The 23,939-nt window shown below is 34.1% G+C and overlaps 4 protein-coding genes across 4 annotated transcripts; 2 read left to right on the top strand and 2 right to left on the bottom strand.

Annotated features, from left to right (window-relative positions):
- Nucleotides 1–34: 34 nt before the first annotated feature.
- LOC133683079 (3-phosphoshikimate 1-carboxyvinyltransferase 2) lies at nucleotides 35–5,677 on the top strand. Its single transcript, XM_062106592.1, is given in 10 exon segments — nucleotides 35–806; nucleotides 1,350–1,594; nucleotides 2,095–2,245; nucleotides 2,844–3,058; nucleotides 3,139–3,256; nucleotides 3,561–3,768; nucleotides 4,209–4,270; nucleotides 4,368–4,432; nucleotides 4,434–4,568; nucleotides 5,330–5,677. Coding segments are annotated over 10 exon segments (1,713 nt in total). The 5' UTR covers nucleotides 35–470; the 3' UTR covers nucleotides 5,508–5,677.
- A 1,051-nt stretch (nucleotides 5,678–6,728) lies between these two features.
- LOC133683080 (UDP-glucuronate 4-epimerase 3) lies at nucleotides 6,729–8,953 on the top strand. The gene has a single exon (XM_062106593.1). The coding sequence runs from the start codon at nucleotides 7,291–7,293 to the stop codon at nucleotides 8,584–8,586; it is 1,296 nt and encodes a 431-aa protein (XP_061962577.1). The 5' UTR covers nucleotides 6,729–7,290; the 3' UTR covers nucleotides 8,587–8,953.
- Nucleotides 8,954–12,830: 3,877 nt separating this feature from the next.
- Nucleotides 12,831–16,103, bottom strand: LOC133681377 (uncharacterized). The gene is made up of 7 exons (XM_062104410.1): nucleotides 15,728–16,103; nucleotides 15,508–15,630; nucleotides 15,207–15,406; nucleotides 14,792–14,935; nucleotides 14,313–14,530; nucleotides 13,689–13,947; nucleotides 12,831–13,539 (listed from the first exon to the last, which is right to left on the bottom strand). Exons 1-7 carry the CDS (start codon nucleotides 15,834–15,836, stop codon nucleotides 13,411–13,413), a joined length of 1,182 nt encoding a protein of 393 aa, XP_061960394.1. The 5' UTR covers nucleotides 15,837–16,103; the 3' UTR covers nucleotides 12,831–13,410.
- Nucleotides 16,104–20,182: 4,079 nt separating this feature from the next.
- On the bottom strand, nucleotides 20,183–22,544 carry LOC133681747 (small ribosomal subunit protein uS15z). Its single transcript, XM_062104873.1, has 5 exons — nucleotides 22,383–22,544; nucleotides 22,213–22,285; nucleotides 21,611–21,749; nucleotides 21,316–21,502; nucleotides 20,183–20,517 (listed from the first exon to the last, which is right to left on the bottom strand). The coding sequence occupies exons 1-5, from the start codon at nucleotides 22,403–22,405 to the stop codon at nucleotides 20,484–20,486; spliced, it is 456 nt and encodes a 151-aa protein (XP_061960857.1). The 5' UTR covers nucleotides 22,406–22,544; the 3' UTR covers nucleotides 20,183–20,483.
- Nucleotides 22,545–23,939: the final 1,395 nt, after the last annotated feature.

Raw genomic sequence — 23,939 nt, 5'->3', positions numbered from 1 at the left:
AGAAAACTTGAAAAATTAAATGAAGGGAAACCTCATCAACATGCTTACCATATTGTATAATTATCAATTTCATCCTAACTCAATTAGAAATTAGACAATTTTCTTTTTGACAACCAAAACACCCCAAGAAAAACACAGGACGATTCCTGCACAGAAGAGCAAAAATGTCTAGTCTTTAACAGATTTGGGATGGAAATAAGAGCTAATGTAATAGTTGGACTAGATTTGGAATGAAATTGATAAAATTTATTGGATGGGGATGGAATTAAGAGTAAGGCAATAATTTAAGGATAAAAGGGGTTTCCAAAAAATAAAAGTTTGTTGGTGAATCCAAGTATCCAACTACAACTAAACAAACAAGCCCACCAAAAACTCGAGTAAAATCAAACCCCTTCAAAAAACCACGAAGAAAACACAGTGTGGGTGTTGTGTTCTTGTGTTGTACAAAGAAAAGAGAGACAGTGAAAGCCATGGCTCAAGTGAGCAAAATCAACAGTGGAGCCCAAAACACCTACACGGTACCTAATCTTTCGAAACCCCAGAACCCAAATGTTTATCTTCAATTTCCTTTAGATCACAGCTCATTAAAGGGTCTTCTTTGGGATTAAAGCAAAGTAAAAAAAACGGGTGATTGCAGACTAAAGGTTGGACCTTTAAAGGTTCTAGCTTCAGTTGCTACATCAGATAAGCCATCAATTGTACCTGGGATTGTTTTGCAACCCATCAAAGATATTTCTGGTACTGTTACTTTGCCGGGTTCTAAGTCTTTGTCTAATCGGATTCTCCTCCTTGCTGCTCTCTCTGAGGTAATGTTTTATATGTATATATGATGCTAGAAATTGCTTATTTCTTTTTTGGTTTTGACGTAATTTTTTTAGTAGCTGGCTTTGTTGCATTCTGGGATGTGAGTTTAATAGAATAGAATTTGAGAAACTGAGGCTTTATTGGTGGAAATGAAATTTAATAGGTGAATTGTTAGAGATTTGAGAAATGTGGTTGAAAGGAAAAAAAAAACATTAATATATAGTCAATGTCATAAAATAAACAAATTCAATACCAAGTTAAAAATACAAGCAACTACCAAAGACATTATTTTATGACATTGACTATATTCAGTAAAAAGACAATATACAGGAGAATGGACTCCACTGACAATGATGATTGTATAGTGAAATTCATGATAAAATAAAGATTATATAGTGATAGATTTTAACTTCTGTTTACTTTTACTTTCATATAAATAAAATAAATAGCTTTGAATATTGTATGCAATGTGTTTATTGTCTTACATTTCTTGGCCTGTTAACTTTATTGGCTGTCATTAATGCTTGTTTTCATCTGTCATTCAGGGTACGACTGTTGTTGACAATTTGTTGAATAGTGATGATGTTCATTACATGCTTGGTGCACTCAGAACACTTGGACTATGTTTGGAAGAGAACACGGAACTCAAACAAGTGATCGTAGAAGGTTGTGGTGGTCAGTTTCCAGTGGGAAAAGAAGCAAAGATTGATGGTGGACTTTTCCTTGGAAATGCTGGAACGGCAATGCGGCCATTTACAGCTGCAGTTACTGCTGCAGGTGGAAATTTGAGGTCTGTCTATATTGCTCCACTCCCCACCTTGTTCTTTATTTCCTTTTAAATAAATATTGATGCGGACAAAATTAATCTTACCCGTTTAGAGGGGTTGAATAGATGTGCTCTTTTGATCTTTCAAAGTTGGGTGGGGGCGAACTATGTGTAAAATACATTCCTACTGGGTCTCAACAAGCATCAGCTTGTCATAAGCATTAATCACTATCACAAAGTTGAATTCAGATTATAAGCTTGAGGTTGTATAATCCCCATAGGAACAACCCAAGTAGAATAGATTATAATTTCTCAGTGTCATTATGTATTTTGAAAGTTTTTACTTGGATCAATGGCCCAATTTTGTTCAGTTGTATAATTTTCCTGTAGAATACAACAATGGATGGCACTCACTTTATGAGAGTGCATCTCTGTGTCTTTCATATCAATCCTACTATTTCCAGAGCTCTGTACTTACAGTAATTCCTTCTTTTTTGTTGGTGGTATCATTCAATACACTTCAGCTACATACTTGATGGGGTGTCACGAATGAGAGAGAGACCAATTGGTGATTTGGTTATTGGTCTTCAGCAGCTTGGTGCAGATGTTTCTTGTTCTCCTACAAACTGCCCCCCTGTTCGTGTAAATGCAAATGGAGGCCTTCCAGGGGAAAAGGTGTGATTTCTGTCATCTTCTACGTTGATCTTTCCTGTTGTATAATATGTTTGATCCATCATTACTTCTTCCTTTTGTTTTTCTGGCATTAGGTATGGGTTAGGGCAGTGTATTGAACAACTAAGTGATCTTATGTTTCAGTCTAACTGCTAACTTGATTACTGCTTAATTCTTGAAAAAGGCATAGTATCAAATGAGGTGGTAACCCTGGTTGGTGATAGTTGAGTCTGGTTTGTGACTGATCAGAGTAGTCTTTCTGCTATCATTAAGAAAATATATGTTTTCTCATGTGTGCTCAATGTACATGCTTCTGGTTATTCATCCAAAATGAGATACTTGAACTTGAAACACCCATCACTTTGTTAATCATTCATTGAGCTTTCTTGGAAGGGCATCCATATTCTTCAGCCACCACAGCATAATACTTTTGCATTTTGAACTTGAATTTGCTTCTGTGAATTAAATATAGGCTTTGCTGGCAACTTCATTGTTAGTTTCTTTTTTAGAAATATATTTTTTAAACAAACACTCAATGCTGTTGTCATTAATGATGGAATGAATCATTCATAATTTATGTTTCCCTTGTCTTCATTTTCAGGTTAAACTCTCTGGATCGATAAGCAGTCAATACTTGACTGCTTTGCTCATGGCAGCTCCTTTAGCCCTTGGAGATGTGGAAATTGAGATAATAGACAAGTTGATTTCTGTTCCTTATGTTGAGATGACTTTAAAGTTGATGGAGCGCTATGGAGTCTTTATACAACATAGTGATAGCTGGGATCGTTTCTTCATTCGAGGAGGTCAAAAATACAAGTAGGTTTATTTAGTATTCACAGTGCATGAGCGTTTGAAATAATGTTGCACCCGAAGTAACATGCTGACAATTCAACCAGGTCTCCTGGAAATTCTTTTGTTGAGGGTGATGCTTCAAGTGCCAGTTACTTCCTAGCTGGCACAGCAATCACTGGTGGGACCATCACTGTTGAAGGTTGTGGAACAGACAGTTTGCAGGTATTTTTCTCATGTAACTATATTGGTCTTCTACTTGCATGTAATAATTTAAGGATGTGGTGTAGATATGCTTACGACATCCATTGCTTTCCACGTGTCAAAAATATTGTTAGATTTCTTCTCAAAATTTCATTCCACTGTCCAGATCGACTCCCTAGTTCCTAATAAATTCCATGGAGGGAGAGAATATCACAAATCCATCTTAATATTACATGCATCAGACAAGTACGGTGTATTATATGAATTCATTCGGTGCTTAACACCGATCTAACTAACTCAAGTTTCTTTTTGGTTGGAAATTAAGGGAGATGTAAAATTTGCAGAGGTTCTTGAGATGGGAGCTAAAGTTACCTGGACCAAGAACAGTGTTACTGTCACTGGACTGCCACGAGATTCTTCTGGTTGGAAACACTTGCGTGCTGTTGATGTAAACATGAACAAAATACCAGATGTTGCTATGACTCTGGCTGTTGTTGCGCTTTTCGCCAATGGCCCTACTGCCATAAGAGATGGTATGTTTAACCTTTTAAATGTGACAAATGGAGTACCTTTTAGCTTTTAAATAGAATGACACTGAGGGAAACTGACCTATATACTAGAAATTTATTATCTATATGATCCTAAACTTTCAAAACTATTTCATGTTGATAAACAGTGGATTCATGATTACTATTTGGTAGATCATGTTAGTTTGCCATTATGGAAAATGAGGACGGGGCTTAACTTCTGATTCTGAGAAAGAGCAATAAACATTAACCAACCTTATCTTTCAAAATCCATAAATACTCATCATTTGGCCTCGGAGTTCTAAAAGTCACACTGACCCAACAATAATGAATTGATAGTTAGATTTTTGTATTTTTGTCTGCTCATGCTAACAAGGAATTCCAGGATTCACAATTTTTCTCTGGTATGTAACTTGTCCCATTCTCTTGGTTTCTCTAATTCTCAGTGGCAAGTTGGAGAGTGAAAGAAATGGAACGGATGATTGCTATTTACACGGAACTCAGGAAGGTCAGTTTCAGAGGCTTTCTATTCATTTTAATTTCTACACAGAAGAGTACTTGATAAAACAATTTGCTAATGTTGACATCTGGGCTTTATGTTTCAGTTGGGAGCAACAGTTGAAGAAGGACCAGATTACTGTGTGATTACTCCCCCTGAGAAACTAAATGTATCAGATTGACACTTATGATGATCACAGGATGGCAATGGCATTCTCTCTTGCTGCTTGTGGAGAAGTCCCAGTCACCATCAAGGACCCTGGTTGCACTCGAAAAACTTTCCCAGACTACTTTGAAGTCCTTGAGAGGTACACGAAGCATTGAGTTGCACTTAAATCATTCACCATGTATACAAGAGAGATACGAGGCTATCCATTACCATGGTAGTCTGAAATCAACCCCCCCCCCCACCCCTTTTTTTTTATCATGTATCACGCTGTAATATTTTTTTATAATTATGCAAGTTAAACAAAGCATTGAGTTGCACTTAAACGACTCACGGCTGATGTTATTGTTGTGCTGGAGAATGGTCATCTCTGAAAGGAAAAGCCAAACTTAGTTAATTTATTTTTGACTCGAGAGAGAGTGAGTGAAGTGCTAGACCTTAACTATGAACTTAAATGGTTATATTTGTTCTCCATTAATCAATCAATGAATGCTTGAAGTGATTAAATCAATAAATTTTAATATTTTCTATCTTTCTCCCTTTAGATATATATGGGATGGAATTTGAGTTGAGCAGGTTTGTCTAACAGAACTTAATTCCACTCTCTAAGACAAGATTTTGGAGTAGAGGTCATCCTTTCCTTTTCCTAGTCTGGCCTCTTTTTAGAGTGATATCCAAGTTCATATTGTAGCTTTACGCATGACAATCTCAAGTACAGTTTTAATGGTTTGATTCCGGCATGCCGGAAATAAAAATCTAAAGAGTTAACTTTTTCACAATTGTGGCTTAAAAGTTACAATTCTTGGCCCCTTCTTGATCACAACATATAAATGCTCACCGCATTGGTTGGTTTCTAGCAGCTTTATCAATAATGAGATGCTTGTCTTTCTCTAATTGTTACAGCTTTTTGGGCTACCCTCTTACGCTTGACACTCATGACATTCACGTGCCTCTAGTCATCAAAGAAACTGGGAAGAAGGCATTGGTCTCCATATCTGAGAAATCTCACCTCCAAAGCTTTAGCTGGCACCGACTCGCAAGGCATGAAATAGGCATGGAACATGTTGCCCGAAGTATATAAATATAGAACTAGTTAGAGGGGCGCCCCTTCTGCGTTGTTATTATTATTATTATTTTTCATCAGGTTCTCACATGGGGTCTATAGTGTGCTCCTGGTGGGTGGTGGCTATGAAAATTACTATTTCCTTTGCTTTAACTTCCAAATATAGACTTGGATATAATTTTCTTCAACATCACTCTTCATTTTGAGCCACGTTGAGCTTTCAAAGGAAGTAAACTAGACTGCTGGCTTGTGATTCTACAATAATCTCAACATTACACCATTCCACATGATGCATAGCTAGCTGCTAGTCTAACATAACTTTCAATCTAAGACATCAATAAAGATTCATTAGAAGGGCTTTCATGCTTTTGCCTTCATTTCAAGTTTTGTGCTGCACTGTCAATGCTCACTACAATGTTGACTATCGCCACAATAACCCACTAATCTTTTGATAAAAACGTCACTGATCTGTCTTGCTTGGAAAGGATTGTGCTCCATTTTTTTAAATCTTTAATCCAGAGACAATCTTGTGCAAATTTAGCTATTGATCATGGTAAGCTAGAATAAGTATCATTATTACACTAAAACGGTACCCAGACCCACCAACAAATAATCACTCACACCTACTAAATTTATGATACTGCTTTATATAATGTATGAAGAGAGAATGAAAAAGAAAAAAGGTGCACCTATTATTTGGTCTATGAGGCAGCATTTTTCTTATGATTACTTAAAATTCCCTTTGACAGTGAAAAATGTAAAGTAAACTGCTAGAATTTTCATCATGATTCAAGTATAGTCATGTTTCCTATTATATGTTCTATGAAACTTGGTCATTTTTGGGTCTGGCCCTTTCCATAGTTTGAGTGAAAAAAGCTGAAAACTGGGACCAAAGTTTGCTTGAACACTCTTTTACCATAGGTACACAAGGATCATAAATACAGTCAATTACAAGAAGATTGGAGTTGATGAGATCTAAATTGATAGATTACTGCCATATGTTGTTATGTGATCAATGACAGTTCAAACCTAGTAGTTTACATACTTTGAACCTTGATGAAACTCAAAATTAATGAGAAAATTTACTCACTCACACATTTCAATGGTATGAAGAGTAGGAACGAGGAAAGAACTCCTTCATAATTACCCTCAAAACCTCATCCACATCGTCATCGCCACTCCTCCTAAGAAACTGCCTCTCAAGCCGCCATAAATAAATAAAGGGTGGGTTTGCAAATTTTGGCTGTCCCGGATTGAAGGTTTTCCATCCAGTCAAATCCAAGTACTACATATAGAAATGATAGAATTTTAAGCAGAATCCCTCTATTCTCCATTTCTCACTTTTGAAAATTCTCATAAGAACAGTCAAAAAAAATCTCTCACCCCCCTATTTTTAACAGCTCAAACCAAATTAACCTCAGCTTCTTTGACTCTTCTTGATCTCCCATCACCTAAAATTTAAACCACCTCCCCCCCCCCCCCCCCCCCTCTCATTCTCTAAATTCATGCCTCACCATTCTTTTCAATCACCAATTTAAACAAAAAATCAAGAACCCCTTTGCTCTTTATTCCTGTCAAAGAGAAAGTCACCAACAACAGCAGTCCATCCTTCCAAGAAACCAGAAATAAAAAACGATTCCTTATACCAAAAACAGCTAAAATAGCCAGACCTAAGCTCCCTTCCACCACCACCACCACCACCACCAAAAAATCAGCCACATTCCTTCAAACCCTAACAATAACCTCTCGCAATCAAGAAATCAAGAGAAAAAGAAAACCCATATTTTGATTTTTCAAGAAAATGTCTCATCTTGATCACACCCCATCAACACCAGGCAAATTCAAGATGGACAAATCACCATATTACTCAAGAACAAGGTGGCATTCCTCTGTAGCCAAGCTTACTATCTGGTCTTTTCTCTTCATTGCCGTAATCTTTGTCTTCTTTTATCGATCCCCGCCATCTTCATCAAACTCCGATCCATCACGCCGTTATCTTACTTCTGCTACCTGGGGCGGAGCTGCTTGGGAAAAAAGGGTCCGGACCTCTGCCCGAATCCGGTCTCGAAATGGGTTATCTGTTTTAGTGACAGGAGCAGCTGGTTTTGTTGGAACCCATGTTTCTTCTGCCCTTAAACGCCGTGGAGATGGTGTTTTGGGACTCGATAATTTCAATGATTACTATGATCCAACTTTGAAGAGAGCAAGACAAGCACTTCTTGAAAGAAGTGGTGTTTTTATTGTGGAAGGAGATATAAATGATGTTTCTTTGTTGAAGAAATTGTTTGAAGTGGTGCCTTTTACACATGTGATGCATTTGGCAGCTCAAGCTGGGGTTAGGTATGCAATGAAAAATCCTGCTTCTTATGTACATAGTAATATTGCCGGTTTTGTTAGTTTGTTGGAAGTTTGTAAAGATGCAAATCCACAACCAGCTATTGTTTGGGCATCATCCAGTTCTGTTTATGGGCTTAATACTAAAGTGCCTTTCTCTGAGAAAGATAGAACTGATCAACCTGCTAGTTTATATGCTGCTACTAAGAAAGCTGGTGAGGAAATTGCACACACTTATAATCATATTTACGGGCTTTCACTCACCGGGCTGCGATTTTTTACGGTTTATGGACCATGGGGGAGGCCGGATATGGCATATTTCTTTTTCACTAAGGATATTTTGAATGGGAAGACTATACCAATTTTTGAGGCTGCGAATCATGGGAATGTTGCTAGGGATTTCACCTACATTGATGATATTGTGAAGGGTTGTTTGGGTTCGTTGGATACGGCAGAGAAGAGTACCGGGAGCGGAGGGAAGAAGAAAGGGCCGGCACAATTGAGGGTTTTCAATTTGGGGAATACATCGCCTGTGCCGGTTACTGATCTTGTTAGTATTTTGGAAAGGCTTTTGAAGGTTAAGGCTAAAAGGAAAATTATGAAGTTGCCACGCAATGGGGATGTTCCATATACGCACGCGAATATTAGTTATGCTCAAAAGGAATTTGGATATAAGCCTACCACGGATCTGCAGACAGGGTTGAAGAAATTCGTGCGGTGGTACCTCAGTTACTATGGAAACAAGAAAGCTGTTGCGAGATGAGATGAATTCTTTTGGTTCGGTACTTGGAAAACATTCCTTGTTCATTATGATTCTTATAATTGTTTTTCTTAACATTCCGTGTTCTTTCATTGCACGATAATTGTCTTTGGTATATGTTTAATTGATGCTGTACAAGGAAGAATATCTTGTCTTCTGTTGAAGAAGAGTGTGTGGTTGGTGGATTCTGTTTTGTTGGGCACTCTGTGTGTGCTGTATCAAAACAAAGCCAGAACCATCCTTTTCTCTTGTTTCTGATTTTTGGAATTTGTAATTGTTGTAGTTTCGGTGCTGTAGAGTTCATGACTGATAGAGCATATGCTGATTGTTGGACATGTGTCAATCAATAAAATAGTATACGTTAATTTCATTTATTTGTTTTCATACTGAACAAATTGAATTTCATTTGACTATTGTATGGTGTGTATTCTTTTTCCACAATGGCTTGGTCTGTTGTTGACATCCATGATGAATACAGCTGCAACTATTTCATTTTTGCTTGTTGAGAATGACTTGGGGAATACAAGCTGATCAACTCTTTTACCTCTCGAGACCAGCTTGTGTCTGAGTTGTGGCATTTATACTTGATTCAAAAGTTCATCAAGTCCTTCCTTTGTTTTTTGCTGTTCTGAGTAAATGATAGATATTAGTTATGTGTTGCATTTGACCTAGAGGTCTATCTTGTTCTTTTTCATACATGATATTCCAGGATGTTGTAGCATTCTGTTAATGAATGTGATGCTAAAGGTCACATTTGCTGGTGGAGTTGATCAAATTTTGTATGCTTCCAGCTCTGCATTCGTAAATTTTCCATTGTAGTCTTGCTCTAACCTTCTGTTCCTTTTTTCATTCCTAGATATGCTATTTTTGGTCTATTTCTGATGCAATGCATGATTGTTGAGTTTCTTCTTTGGAATTTGATGTTACCTCGTAAGACAGAATATAAAATAGCTGGTTATTAAACAATAATTTGGAGGAGGTCAACCTTCACTGTTTATTTTGCTCATTCCCTGAGACTTTGAAGAATTCCCTTGAAAGCATGGCATTTTTACACTCCATTTATATTGCTGTATTCTATCTATATCTTCTTATCATGGAGGGGACTGTTTTGGTTCTTTGACAAGTTTTCCCCTAAAAATCAGAGAAATAGAATTTCAATTGTTTAGGCACAAATGGAGCAAGTGTTTCCTACTTTTGTTTGGTTTGGTATGGAGACCTAAACACAATGTTCTATAATTAGATTTGTTTGCAGTGATTGTGCTCAGACATTGAGATTTCAACAAGTAAATTTCCGAATTGGTCACACACACACACACAAGTTAAAGAGGCTATATACGATCTGCATGTCCTTTATATGAAAATTAGAGATCAGGGAGTCATTCTATTGACTTTTACCCCAGGAAAAAAACAGTGAAATTGGCCAGTTTCTTGCGTGTATTAATTAAAATATTTAAAAATAACTAAGGCATTTTTCTTAGCAGAAGGTGAAAAATCCGAAAATTCTGTCTTTTTTTTCCTATATAACTAACTTATGTATATTCAAAAAATGAAAAAGAAATAGGAAAAGAAATTTCTGTCCGCAAGTTTTTTTTACGTACATATACAGGAAACACAGGAGAGAGGAGATGCTCAGTTTGCTGTTATATTCCATTTCATGTATCCTTGTGTGCTGGAATAGCCTTTATTCCTCTCCTGGAAGGAGTAAGTTAATATTATTCCAAGTGGCATTGTTGATCCCAGCTTGGTGGATATGATTCTAAGAGTTTGCAGGCAAGAAACTTTCTTGCATGCCAATGAAAGATATTGCAGGTTGTTTATAAATAAATGCACTTGCTTTGCTTTTCATGCACTTGCTTTGCGTTTCATGCTTAGCTGGCTTGTTCCTTCCCCGTTTCAAATCAATATAAACCCTCACTGTCCGCTAAAAAATTGCTCTGTGATTAAGAGCTTCTACGCAAGTATTCGAGGCATTTTGGATAACTAGCGTTGCAATTACTTGTTTATTCCCCCCTTGTATACATAGGTGACTTCTTGATCACATCCTTATTTGATACATGGTTTCAAGGGATCGAAAAACTATAGTATTTAAAAATATAATAATTATTACTTTTTAAAATACCTTTGGCTTTTACATTGTAGTAATTTTTTTTAATTTTAAAAAATTTCTTTTTATTCAACACATCTAAATCATCTCAAAACACAAAAAAAAAAATTCAAATAAAAAATTTTCAAATTCCAAATATAAGTAATTTCAGGACAGCGCATGCTTGGACGCAGAGACCATACCGAACTATGTAATCCTATAACAGTGATCCAGTTATAAAATAACATGGAAGTGGCTTGTGTTCTTCGCAAATTGAAATAGGCGAGGGTAGCCCAAATTGGAACTCTGCTCACGTCAGAGTGGAAGCTAGACATCTTACATCTTGGGCCAAACTCACGTCAGTCCTCAAACCTTGCAAGACTCTTACATCTTCAGCAAAAACATCATCCATCCTCATTTCTTTTGCATTTAGATACTGGGAACTGATCAAACACAAATTAAAAGCAATTGAAAACTCAAATTATTATGAATTAAATCCAAATTGGGGTTGGGTGTGGAGGTCCAACAGATAGACAGAAAAAATGAAATGTAAACAAGCTATATATACTGCTAACTTAAATTGAGTTCTAAATTGTGAAATTAATTCTGCTGAAAATCTTTATTTGCAGAGGATCATGATCATGCATGGACAATACAGGATAAAGTAGCAATTCCACTCACTAGTTTGAATACAAATTTGCTTTAGACACTTTCCAGGGGACCCTAGTATACGGTTCACAGCACCCTAAACATTTGAGAGCAATTACATCTAGACATTGTCATGAAGGGAATTAGCTACAGAATATAAATACATTCATGCACACCCTTAAATTTCTGTCAAAATTATCATCGTGATAAACAAAAAAATCATTACAAATATCATATCACAAAAAAAAAAAAAAACCAAAACTTTAAGATTCACTTAATAGTTCCTCCGACAAAACAATTAAAAATAGGAAATTCAAATTCAATATTGCGAACCAGAAATGTTCTTAGTTGCATTAATAAAAACAATCCTGGACCTCAATCTTAAATTCATAAAACAAAATCATAAGTTATATATATAAAAAAAAAGACTTAATTAGTCTACAATTCTAACCTCAAGCTCCACCCAACGTTCAATGATGGTGAAGCAAGTAATCTACTTCCCCACATCATTAAAAAAAGAAATCAATCACTTGTTTGTGGACATGGAGCTCAAGTTTATCCAAGTGTTCGTTACTGATTCAACAATCAACATATATACACATTGAGACCATCAAGAGCAATCCAATACAAAAATAAATAAATTTTTTAAATTTCAATGGCAATTAAGATGCCATGGAGCTTTTCTAGTAGTAAAATGAAGAGCTTTGGTTGGTATCAACTATCAAGTCCTTTAATCCTTAAGCTTTTATCCTTATCCCAGCTTTTCTTGTTGCAAAATGGAGAGCGTTGGTTCGTATCAAGTCCCTTAATCCTTAATCAAGATTCTTAATTTTCTTTAAAGAAATAGTAATACTGGTAAGATGAATTTGGTCATGGGATTCCTCTAAAGCAGCAAGATCCAGACTTTTCAATGTTACAGCCGATGAGGTGTTGCGGATGTAGGGTTTTGTGTTTAACAAATTATATAAAGTTTCAGTTTTTTATAAAAGAACTAATCATCATAATTGGCAATCACAATCCGACTGGAAAAGTAGAATTACAAATCCGTTTGGGAACACAGTAAGGTAACTTTTGCTTTTAAATATTTTCAAAAAAATATATTTACTTTAAATTAATATTTTTAATAATTCTTGATAATTTTGGGAGAAACAGAGTATTATGCGTGGCATCGTTTTGACTTCTCAAGATGAAGGTCTTGAAAGGCGAACCACTTCTTTTCAAATTTCATTTTTCTCTTTCTCCATTTCTTTATTTTCTTCATGGAAAGAGATTTTTAAATTGTTTTCTTAATTATTCTTAATTATTCCACAGCTGGGTGCTTCATATAACGAAGTAAAAATAACTCTTAATGAGACTTATATCTCAAAAACACTGGATAGGAAGAGGATGATTGAAAGTCTGGTGATAATTGTTTTAAAAGATCAAGTCTTCCATGCATAACCTTCCCAGCTTGTAGCATTTTAAAATGATGAAATTAAAACGCTGTGGCAGTAACCATTAAAGCAAAGCAATCCCAGATACAACTAGAAATCATCATAGACAGAAAAGATCGTTATCTAAGCATGAAATGTGTCCAGATAGTGAAGTACCTTGCATGCTGTAATATTTGTAATCCATAAAGATATGTACAAGGAAAGAAGGAAAAAATCATCAAAATAGCTGGATAGTCACGAGCTACAGTTATATTCCTGTCACTAAATGTAACATTTGTCATTCAACTTTTTCTTGAAGCTCTCTCGTCATGGTTGTATGGAGTTTTCAGAAACAAAACCTAGATAGGAATGGCATACTGCAGTACTAGAAATTACGGTAGCAAAGTGGTCCTCTGTTCAGTGAAAAGTAGAAAAATCAAATTTGCAGCAACTTTGCAATTCCCATCTTTCCATGCCATCAGTCGCATTTGCAGCCAAAGATGCTGAATTTGTACCATCAGGATTTGAGATTTCATTAGCAGAGAGTCTCTGGTACCCACAAAACAAGCCAATTAATAGCCCGACATGATGCAGCAGAGCATTCATCTTCAGTTCTTTAAATGAAATCAGATGTTCCCTCCAGTAACAAAAAATCAAAGCTGAACTTAAACCCGCTGATACTACTCAAAAATCGTACTTTGTTCTCCCACTAAATAAAACAAGGCATAACATGTCAAAAATGTCAGAAGAGGAACTGAGAAAATTCCAAGACTCCAGCATTAGGCGTTTCCTCGATCCCTTGAAATGAACAACCTGTGTGTAGGAAACCAAGCAAGTGACAAACCAAAACTCCAATCTTCCATTAACTAAGTGCTTTTCTTTCCTTTTCTTTTATTGTTGGACAAAATGCAAGGAGTTTAAATCTCAGACAGTGATTAAGCTGATCATGATTATGACATTACCTTGACGTCCAAAGGCATGCCATGAAATTGGCCTGCCCCCTCAGGAGGTGTCCAATTATATGTGGCACATGGTAGAAATAGCACTGAAGCACCACCAATATTTTCTAGAAAAGCCTGTGCTTTGGTAAATCTCCTCAAATCAAATCTAGGATGTGATTTTACAGCCCAGGCAAGAGCTAACTGATCTCCAAGCATTCGAGAGGCACTCATAAACTTGGAACTGTAAACTTTTAGTACTTCTTGAAGGAAAATCTTCGCCCTGTGTTGCAAATATTTTACAGCAACAAGAATCATGTCTGATCAGGTTACATTTTATGGTTGCCAAAAAACTGTAAGGAAAAGCATGGATGACAAGACACTAAAAAAAAAAAATTATTCCTTGTGACTTTTGCACAGCAGGGGGGGGAAAACATAAACCAACCTGCAAAAGAAAAGGATAAAAAAACTCCAAACCATCCAACACCATGCCTACCCTAAGTAGCCATTTAGTTGTTGCAGGCCAGGGCTGGTGTTTCAAGAACATTGGCCACTAAACAACTGGAAATGTTCCAAATCCGTTTGCTTATCTTCATCACAGTCAAAAGGAAATAGAAGGAATAGCAAAAAAAACTACAAACTAAATACCTTAAAATTGCATCAGCGGTCCCCCTTACTGCTATAAATCCTGAATTTAAAGGTTGCTCCTTATTGTTCCGGAAGGTAAGAGCCAGGTGAAAGTTTGGGTGATCGTTAAACAAGTGTCCAAGGTCATCAACCACAGCTATATCAGAGTCAGTGAAGATGTAATGACTTATATGGCCTGGGTTCTGAGCAAGTTCCTCAAGCCTTGTTTCCAGAAAAGTCTATATGGACAGCACAAAAATTGGAAAAAAAATAATAAATCATTTTCATCAAAGATATGTATCTTCTTAATCTTCAATGTGCAAGACAGAAAATCAGAGAGAGAGAGAGAGAGAGAGAGAGAGAGTAAAAAAGAAAATAAACACTGTAATTAATGAAACTCATTGGGTGTGTAGAGAAAGCATGAAGTATGCCTTAAGAAACAGAACTATTAATCAAAAATAGAAATATGCTACCTATATGTCAATGTGATGTGCTCTTACAATGTAAGACCTGATCCTTTGAAGCATCAACTTGTCTCGCGAATAATCACCCTGAATGGGATACACAGTCACACTATTTCTACGCAATGAAAGATCAGAAGCTGGATCGGTCAGGATGACAACATTGCTCCGTGGCATTGTCACCTGAAAGCATACATGTGAAACATGGATTTGAACCAAATCTCCTATTATAAACAAGTGTAAACCAGATGACTGTAATTGCCAACTAGAAAGATGTAACTAACACACTTTAAACCAAAATTGTAATGCGATTATGCAAAATGGCAAGTGAATTTAAAGCTAACCAAAACATAATTAAAATGACACCATATCAAAATTAAAAAATTTGGGTCACAAGATTCTCTAGACTATTTCACAACCAGATGCTTGTAAGATGATAACCCGGTTAAATCACCTGGATAAAGTTAACGAAGACATTCAAAACAGCCATTGACCTCTCCATTCTAGTGTACGAAGCATTCCCAACAGTGACCAAATTTGATAATCTAGAGTCAGCTAATGAAGTGTTATAGACAGTAAAGACAGTGACAAAGGAGACGCTTTCTCCAGCATTCGAAGAGCTCGGCGTATGGGTCTTGTTCAGCGCTTTCGTGCCTGCTCCGCCATATGGAAAACGTTATAAATTACACATTGTATCAACAAAAAAAAACTTTGGCAGATTAAGAGGAGATTAAATTAAATTAAATTGTAAGAACCTTGGCATTGCAAGCGATTAGGCAAGCCTTGACCGGCAGCAGGCCCAAGAACTAAATGATCGAATTTCGTGTTCATTTTCTTCGGCGGGGGTTGTGCAGCTGGGTTCTGATGCAATTCTAGAACTGAAAAGGAGAGAAAAAGAATGACAGTATCATTCGTTTTGAATTTTGTTTTCAGCGGTATATAAACTACAAGGAAAATTATTGAGAGGATAATCACCGTAGAAAAGATTAAGAAGGATGAAGAGCACAAGCAAGAAAAACACTAGAGAACGTCGCCATCCATTCCATGATGATGATCTCATCGCTAACCAATCTTTTCTACCCATTATTTTATTTTAATCTGGAAAAACCAAAAACACAGAATCAACAGTGTTAAATCTCCAGTGAGATCTGGTAAAGCAAAATTTTGCTTCTTCCTCTGCGAAATTGTTGGTTTGATTTGATCCAGATTTGGATTTGGAAGGCTTTGCGTTTTAACTACATTCAAAGAAAGGTGCGTGTGAGTGTGATATTTGCAATTGGGTATAGATCAAAAAAGAAAAAATGAAAGAGGAGCTAAATGGCGACATGTCGTTCATTGGAATCTGAAGTCTGTGCTCATCAGTGACATGTCGTTCCATTCGGCCTCCCACATTTGATGGCCGAAGTTCTGAGAGGTTGTTTTTGGGGAGAAAAGAATCCCATTTAATGCCGATTTAAACCGAATAATCAAATATGAGAAGAGCGAGTAATTTGGTTTCTATTCAGTTTGGTTGAAAATTAGTTTTTCTTGTTTTTATGTTTATGTTTATGTTGTTATACTTTTGTAAGATTATAATTATAATTAGAAATTATATTTATTATAAAATATAAAAAATATAAAAGATTTGTACATTTTATATCATGAAATCCATTGTTTTCCTATGTTCAGGTGCATCGTGGATGTCGAATAATGATTTTTAACAATTTTAGTTGTAAAGTTTTTATTTTTTCTGGCTTGGTCACTGTGTTTTTATATTTTAATATTTTAATTCTATTTTTTTCTTTCTTGCCATGTTTGTTTGCAGGAAAGTAATTTCTTTTTGGAAAGTGAATTTCGGGGAAAGTGAATTTCAGGAAAGTATTTTCTGATATTTGGTAGTGTAATGAAAAATAAGTTGGAAAACACTTTCCAGTGTTTGGTTATGTTATGGAAAATGAGCTGGAAAATAACTTATTAATGTTTTATTTTTTCAAGTTTATTAAAATAATGAGGAACAAATCTTACAAATTAAAAAGTTGAATGAGAATGAAATTGAAAAAAATATAATTTCATAAATTATCTCAAATAAAATAAATAATAATCAAAATAATAGAGATCAAATCTAAAAAATTAAAAAAAATGAAAGGTGAAGAAATTAAAATAATAATAATAAACATTTTATAAATTATTTCAAATAAAATAAGTAAAAATCAAAAGAATAAGGACCAAATTTGATAGATAAAAAATTCAATAAAAAAATGATAAGAAAAAAGCAAATAGCAATTATAAAAATAAGGACCAAAATTAATATAAAAATTAAATTTTAAGAGATGAAATTAAAAAATAAATATTCAAAACAAATTATATATAACAATCAAAAGTTTGAGGATTAAATTTGATATAATTAGCAAATAATGACATTTCTAAATTTTTCACAACTTCCGGAAAGTGTTTTCCGCCCAAATTTTTCAGGAAAACATTTTCCTGAAAACTAAGCCAAATTTTCCTTTGACTGGAAAGTGTTTTCCGTTGACCAACTTTTTCAATAGCAAACAAACACAAGAAAGTTTGGAAAGTGGTTTTCCAGAAACCACTTTCTGGAAAACAAACACAGCTAAAAGGGAAAACACTTTTCTAGAAATCAAACCAAATTTTTCTTTGACTGGAAAGTGTTTTTTGTTGACCGAAAAGTGTTTCCGTTAACCAGAAAGTGTTTTTCGTTGACCAGAAAGTGTTTTCCGTTGACCAACTTTCCTAATGGCAAACAAACACAGGAAAGTTTGGAAAGTGGTTTCTCGAAAAATGAATTCCGGAAAACAAACATGGCCTATATTTCAGTTCCTAGATCTGGAAGATGAAAGCAAAAATCATTCCAGAAAAATTAAGAGAGAATTCTCGATTGAGCACATTTTTTTCAGCAAAAAAAAAAAATCAATCCTAGTTTAATTTTTTTAAAAAATATTTTTAAATAAATTTAAAGGTTAGTAATATTAACAATCACTCTTTGGATAATTATATATGAAATATAATTATTAATTCTTTTTTTATATATAAATTTGTATTAAAAAAATAAAGATGATTTTTTATCTATAAGTTAAAAATTGTTTTTTAAATCATGGTATGTTTTCGTATTAAGACACAAGTTTCTAATAAAAAAGTATTGTATGTCAAAATAAAATGAATGGATAACAAAAAAAGAGCTTCTCGTAGAAATAATTTTTATCATAAATTTAAATCATTTCATTTTTTATGAATTTCTATTTTAATTGCTTTAAGTTCATATTAAAAAATATATATCATAAATCAATTTTATATCTAATATGATTTCATAAGGGCGGTATTTTTAAAATATTATTTTTAATATAAATTCCAAAAAACATTATTGTACTGAATAAATATCTCCCATTTTATTTGCTTTTACTCATTTTTTTAGAAATTAAATTTCATTTAAAATTTAAATATATATTCTTGAAAAAAATTTCAAACACAACAATTGATTTAATTGTTGAATTCAATTCACAGCTACAGACACCCTGTAAAGTAAATATAAGAAATTCAGGGGCTTAATTACCAAAATCTAAAATTATGAGGATTGAAATTTATATTTTACTGGAATCAGGGCCGACTGGACTTTGGCTGTGAACTTTAAAGTATATCGTGTCATTCCTCTTGCTGCTATTGTTTGCTGAAGTTGTTGCTAGCACGTGAAGGAGCAACAGATATGGTGAGTGCACGTGAATGGCAAGACGATGTGCTGGCAGCGTAGGTATGCGGCTGGAACAAGACACAGTGGTCAAAAATCAATATACCTTGGCTAGACCGTCGTTAAAAACGCTACTGCAGCCGTGGTAGAGCACAGAGCAACGAAGGAGGATGGTCTCTAGGCTCGGCGTGGTATTTGTCGTCGATGCGGTGGCTTGTTGTGGCTGATCGGCGAAGAACTTACGGTAGTGGTTAGTTTTTTAAAACGAATTTTTTATTATTATTATTTATTATTTACATGGTGGCGAAGAGGGGGAGGGTTTTTTACTTTTTTTTATGCCTAGAGTTGCGGGATTTTCTACGTTTGCAGGTTAAATATTTTTATTTTTTTAATATATTTTTACAATTTAAAAAATATAATACATTAAAAGGTTTGTGCACGTATATAATTAATTAAATAAAAAATTGTATATACTAATAAATAAATTATTAATAACACTTAAAAATAAAATTTGAAGATTTAAAAGACAGATATATATCAATATATTTAATCTTGAAAAAATAAGACATTAAATTAATTAAATAAAATAAAAATAAAAGGTCAGATTACACATATTAAAAATATCATATGAAAATAAATATTTTTTATTTTAAAAGATATAGTTTATCTATATAAAAAATAAAAAAAAATCATAGATAAACCATAAAAATCTCTCTAAAAATTAAACATATAACAAAAAACCAATATTATTTAAAAGAGGCATTCTGAATAAAATAAAAGAGATGGGGTTTTGTTTATTTTTTGGTTTTTAGATTTTTAACTGGTCATATCACTTTATTACTTTTCAATTGTATTCTTTAAAGTTATATTTTCACGGTAACCATGACAAACCCGTCATGACAGATCCAATGTATCTTGGGATAGACAGACATGTCAAGGCCAAGAATCTTAAGTATGATAGTCATGCCGGCAACAGATAACACATTGCCTGTCGAGATAGATAGCATGTCGCTTGTTTTGTCCAGATTTCAGCTACTATACTATAGTAACTGAAAAATTAAAGTCCATGCTCTTTTAATCTAAAAAATTGTTTTGCAATATAATTTTTTTTTTACCTAAAACACCCTAGAAACTATGAAAAACTCATTCATTACCTTAAAAAACCACCCAAAAACTGAATTTAACCCGAAACTAAAAATCATCAATATGAGCTCGAATCTATTTTTTCACAAACTTTTAAGGAATAAAAACATTTAATATAAACTCTTCCCATCAAATGAAACAATTTGACACATAAATCTTTTATTTTAATGACCTAAATGGATGCAATGATAAGTTTCTTTCTCTACTACTAAAACACAATAATCTCTCTTTTCTTTTTTTCAACCAAAAAATAACAAAAATAAATTTTTATATCAAAATAAAATTAGAAACATAATGATATGATTTATATGATTGTTTAAGTTTAATTTATATGATTATTTAAGTTAAAAAACTAAAATAAATATTTTTAAAACTTACCGCAGGTCACCTATGTTTTGGTCACCAACTTAAATAATAGTTTTGGTAAGATTAGAGGCGTGCTTCATTCCAACTAGCAAAATAATTTTCAGTTAAAATACTTATCTTTCACTGAAACTGAGAAGCCGCGAAGTACTTGCGGTAAGAAACAAAGGCTACTTTTCATTCGATAATCTGAAAATGCACGTGTAGCTCCTAGCATTAAATTTCCAGGCAAGAACCGCAAATTCAAACCTAAAATTTGTTCCACATTGACAACAAGGCACAAAATTTGCCCAAGCTGACAACGATTAAATTCAGCATCTATTCAAATTTGGAATCCTGACAGTACTCGCAACATCAAAGACATCGAAGCAGAAGCTGAAATTAAGAAACATTGAGGATAACATTCTGACTGTCAAAGTATCTCGCAATATTCATGAATTAAGTTCTACAAAAATGAGATCGGCAAAGCATCAAAAGGCTGATCAGCTCATCCAAGATTTGAGTTGAAGGACGTGCTGACAACTAAAACCAAGGATATCTTGCCTATGCCACGAGAGTGCTGGCAGTGGTGGATTCACTGCAGGAAAAGAAGAGCTCAATCAGCGCTACAGCCAAACATGATAAAAATCTACAAATATGAGACCAAAGGATATGGACTGTAGATAGGGTTTATAAGCTGATTCAATCACCAATTTTAAAGAAAGGGCATTTGTCAGGGAAAAACAATTACTTTAATTATTTATCAAGCCTTCAACTATACAAGCTACCTTATGACCAGGAAATGGTAGCAAGCTGAAAAAACACAAAATCAATCTGAATTGATAATTTAGACTGTGTCATTCTTGAAGAAAAACGATTGCAGATCTTATGAAAATGCAGCATTCCAGCCATATGTTTCCATGAATGCAGTTGAATCTATAAGTTAAAAACCAATTGTAACGACCAAAAACAGTCAGCACCCAATTGTGTGCCCAATTCCATTAGCACATTTGATATTAAGGACATACAGTTTGATTCACTCAAATCATTGCATATGAACTCAAGCCAGTTTAGAAGGGGGCAACATCACTCCAAATTAGAATGTAAAAGAAAAAAATAAACAGTGGGTCCTTGAATTAGGTAGAGGCCATGCTATAATCAAGCCCCATTCCATGAGTAATTGACATATCCACCTATATTCATATGTTAGGATCCAAATTAGGTAGAGGCCATGCTATAATCAAGCCCCATTCCATGAGTAATTGACATGTCCACCTATATTCATATATTAGGATCCAAATTATTGTGCTAGGTGAATCCATTCTAATGAATAATTACTTGTCTGAATATAATGCACTTTTAAATTATCATTGCAGAAAGAAACATATATACTCACTATTTCCAGACTGGTGGAAGTTTCTTGGTCTTCTTGTAATAGCGAGCAAGGCGGTGGATCCTGCTCTCGACCAAAATCAACCTAAATTTGGAATCTTTATCCTTCCTGTTCCTCTCTAGATGCTTCCTTATAGCAACTGCTTTCTTAATGAGGTGGTACAGATCCTCAGGAATTTCAGGCGCAAGCCCTAACAAAAGTATAATAATTACAATTAAATGCAATAACAATGTTCAACATTCCTCATTGAAATGTTAGTGTATTACTGTAGTAAAAAGAACATGAATAAAACATGTACCATGGGCCTTCAATATCCTCAAAATCTGGTTGCCAGTAACAGTCTTCACTTGAGCAATACCATGAGAATCACGAAGGATAACACCAATTTGAGATGGCGTCAAACCTTTCTTTGCAAACTTGCAGATATTGTCGTCAACCTGAGTGACCATGACAAAAACAAATTAAAAAAAAACGCATAGAACTTGTCTGAATAACAACTAAATCAATCCAATGGTTGCGATTGATGGCCAAAAGTAAAAGCTCCCAGCACTGCAATTTCCACATAAACTTCACTAAAAGTTTCCCATTTGATGCAATGCTACTGTCGCAAACTTGACCTGATCTTTCAGTGATGAGATTATATTTTCAGTAACGAGATGAAACAACTGCTCTTGTGAAGAAAAAAAAAAGGATTGCAAGCGCAAAGATTCATTTTCAATAAGCATTTAAAAAACAAAATAAATCTCCACAAACAAAGAAATCCCATCCATGAAACGTATGCAAGGAAGCCATAGTTTTCACCAATCAAATAAAGAACTAAAATACCACACACGATAGTCTAAATATTAAAAACAAATAAAAGCGTCAGAAAAACTTGTAGGGTTTTAGTGGGTTACTCACATCTTGAGGAGAGATCTTGAGCCAACTAGGTGAGGTCCTCTTGTATGGCAAAGCAGATGCTGAGATACCCTTGCTGTATAAACAAAAAAATCAAATGGGTTCTTGAGTTAGGTTTCAAACTGAAAATCATAAAATTGTTTTATGGAATCAGTCAAGGTATAGGAACAAACCCTTTACTGTGCATACGACCCATGGCAACGACTGTGGAGATTCACTTTAGCTCAGCTCCTTGGTGGCTCTGTGAAACCCTAGTGAAAGAAAAACGAGGGTGGGGGTAGGGATTTTATTCTTTTGTTTAGTCCTTTGGAATTTTCGTTTCTGTTTTTTGGACCTTATGGAACTGTCCAGCCTCCAGATCATGGTTATTTTGGGTTGGGCCTGCAATAAACCGAAATTACTACAATCTTATTTTGTAATTTTGTGTTTAATAGTTTGTTAAGAACAAAACCCTAGTCACAGAGCACATTATTTTCCTTTTTACTCCAGAGCTTTAACTACAGCAGCAGCAGCAGCACTGACAAGTCATGGCTCTAGCTGCAATGAACTTAAACTTGGTTCAGAGGAATCCCAGGACCAAAACTTCATCGTTTTAGAATTGTTTCTTCTTAAATAAAACATCAAAAATCTTGAAAAGTTGTCTCTGATTTATTGTTTTTGATTTAGGAAATGAGTCGAGGTACAGGAATCCACTCTTGCAGTGAGAAATGTAAGCGAATATGTTGGCTGTGATCGATTAAAAATCAAGTCAGCTGTCGTTTACAGTCTCCTAGCATGCAGTCTATCTTGACAGTATTTTAGCCCATAACTTGATGAAATCAAATGGGGCCCAACCACATTATGCTTTTTGAGCCCATAAAACCTACACCAAATTACAGCATTGTTTGTAGAATTGGATGCCTTCAGAAATCAGCCCAGTAATCTCACAGAGTTCAGTCACGGTTGAAATCATATTTTTTAATGATTTAAAAAAAATAATTATTTTGATATATTTGTATCAAAGATAATTTTTTAAAATATAAAAAATATTATTTTAATATATTTTTAAATAAAAAACACCTTAAAAAAACTACTAGCACATTTTCAAATACCTTCTTGGAAAAAAATAAAATGTCTTTTTTTATCTATGCAACAAATAAAAACATGATCGTGACTTGGCAAGGTCTTCATGGGAACTTGCATTTGACTGCAAATTGGGAATTTCAGACCCCGTTTGTATACTGCAAATTAGTTTTTTTTTTAAAATAAATTTTGAGAAAGTGAATTAATTTATAATTTTTGGTAGTGTAATGAAAATTATGTTGAAAAACAGTTTCTAGTGTTTGGTTATATCATTAAAAATGAGTTGAAAAATAATTTATTAATATTTTATTTTTCTCAAGTTTATTAAAATAATAAGAAACAAATCTTACAAATTAAATAGTTGAATGAGAATAAAATTGAAAAAGAAAATAATTTCATAAATTATCTCAAATAAAATAAATAATAATCAAAATAATAGAGATCACATCTAAAAAATTAAAAAAAATAAAAGATGAATAAATTAAAATAATAACAATCAACATTTCATAAATTATTTCAAATAAAATAAGTAACAATCAAAAGAATGGGGATCAAATTTGATAGATAAAAAATTTCAATAAAAAAATAATAAGAAAAAAACAAATAGCAATTATAAAAATAAGAACTAAAGTTAATATAAAAATTAATTTTTAAGAGATGAAATTGAA

Source organism: Populus nigra, chromosome 2 (assembly GCF_951802175.1).
Source record: "Populus nigra chromosome 2, ddPopNigr1.1, whole genome shotgun sequence".
Classification (NCBI taxonomy): Eukaryota; Viridiplantae; Streptophyta; class Magnoliopsida; order Malpighiales; family Salicaceae; genus Populus; species Populus nigra.
The sequence above is the reverse complement of the archived record's forward strand: the minus strand, read 5'-3'. Positions and strand labels throughout refer to the sequence as shown.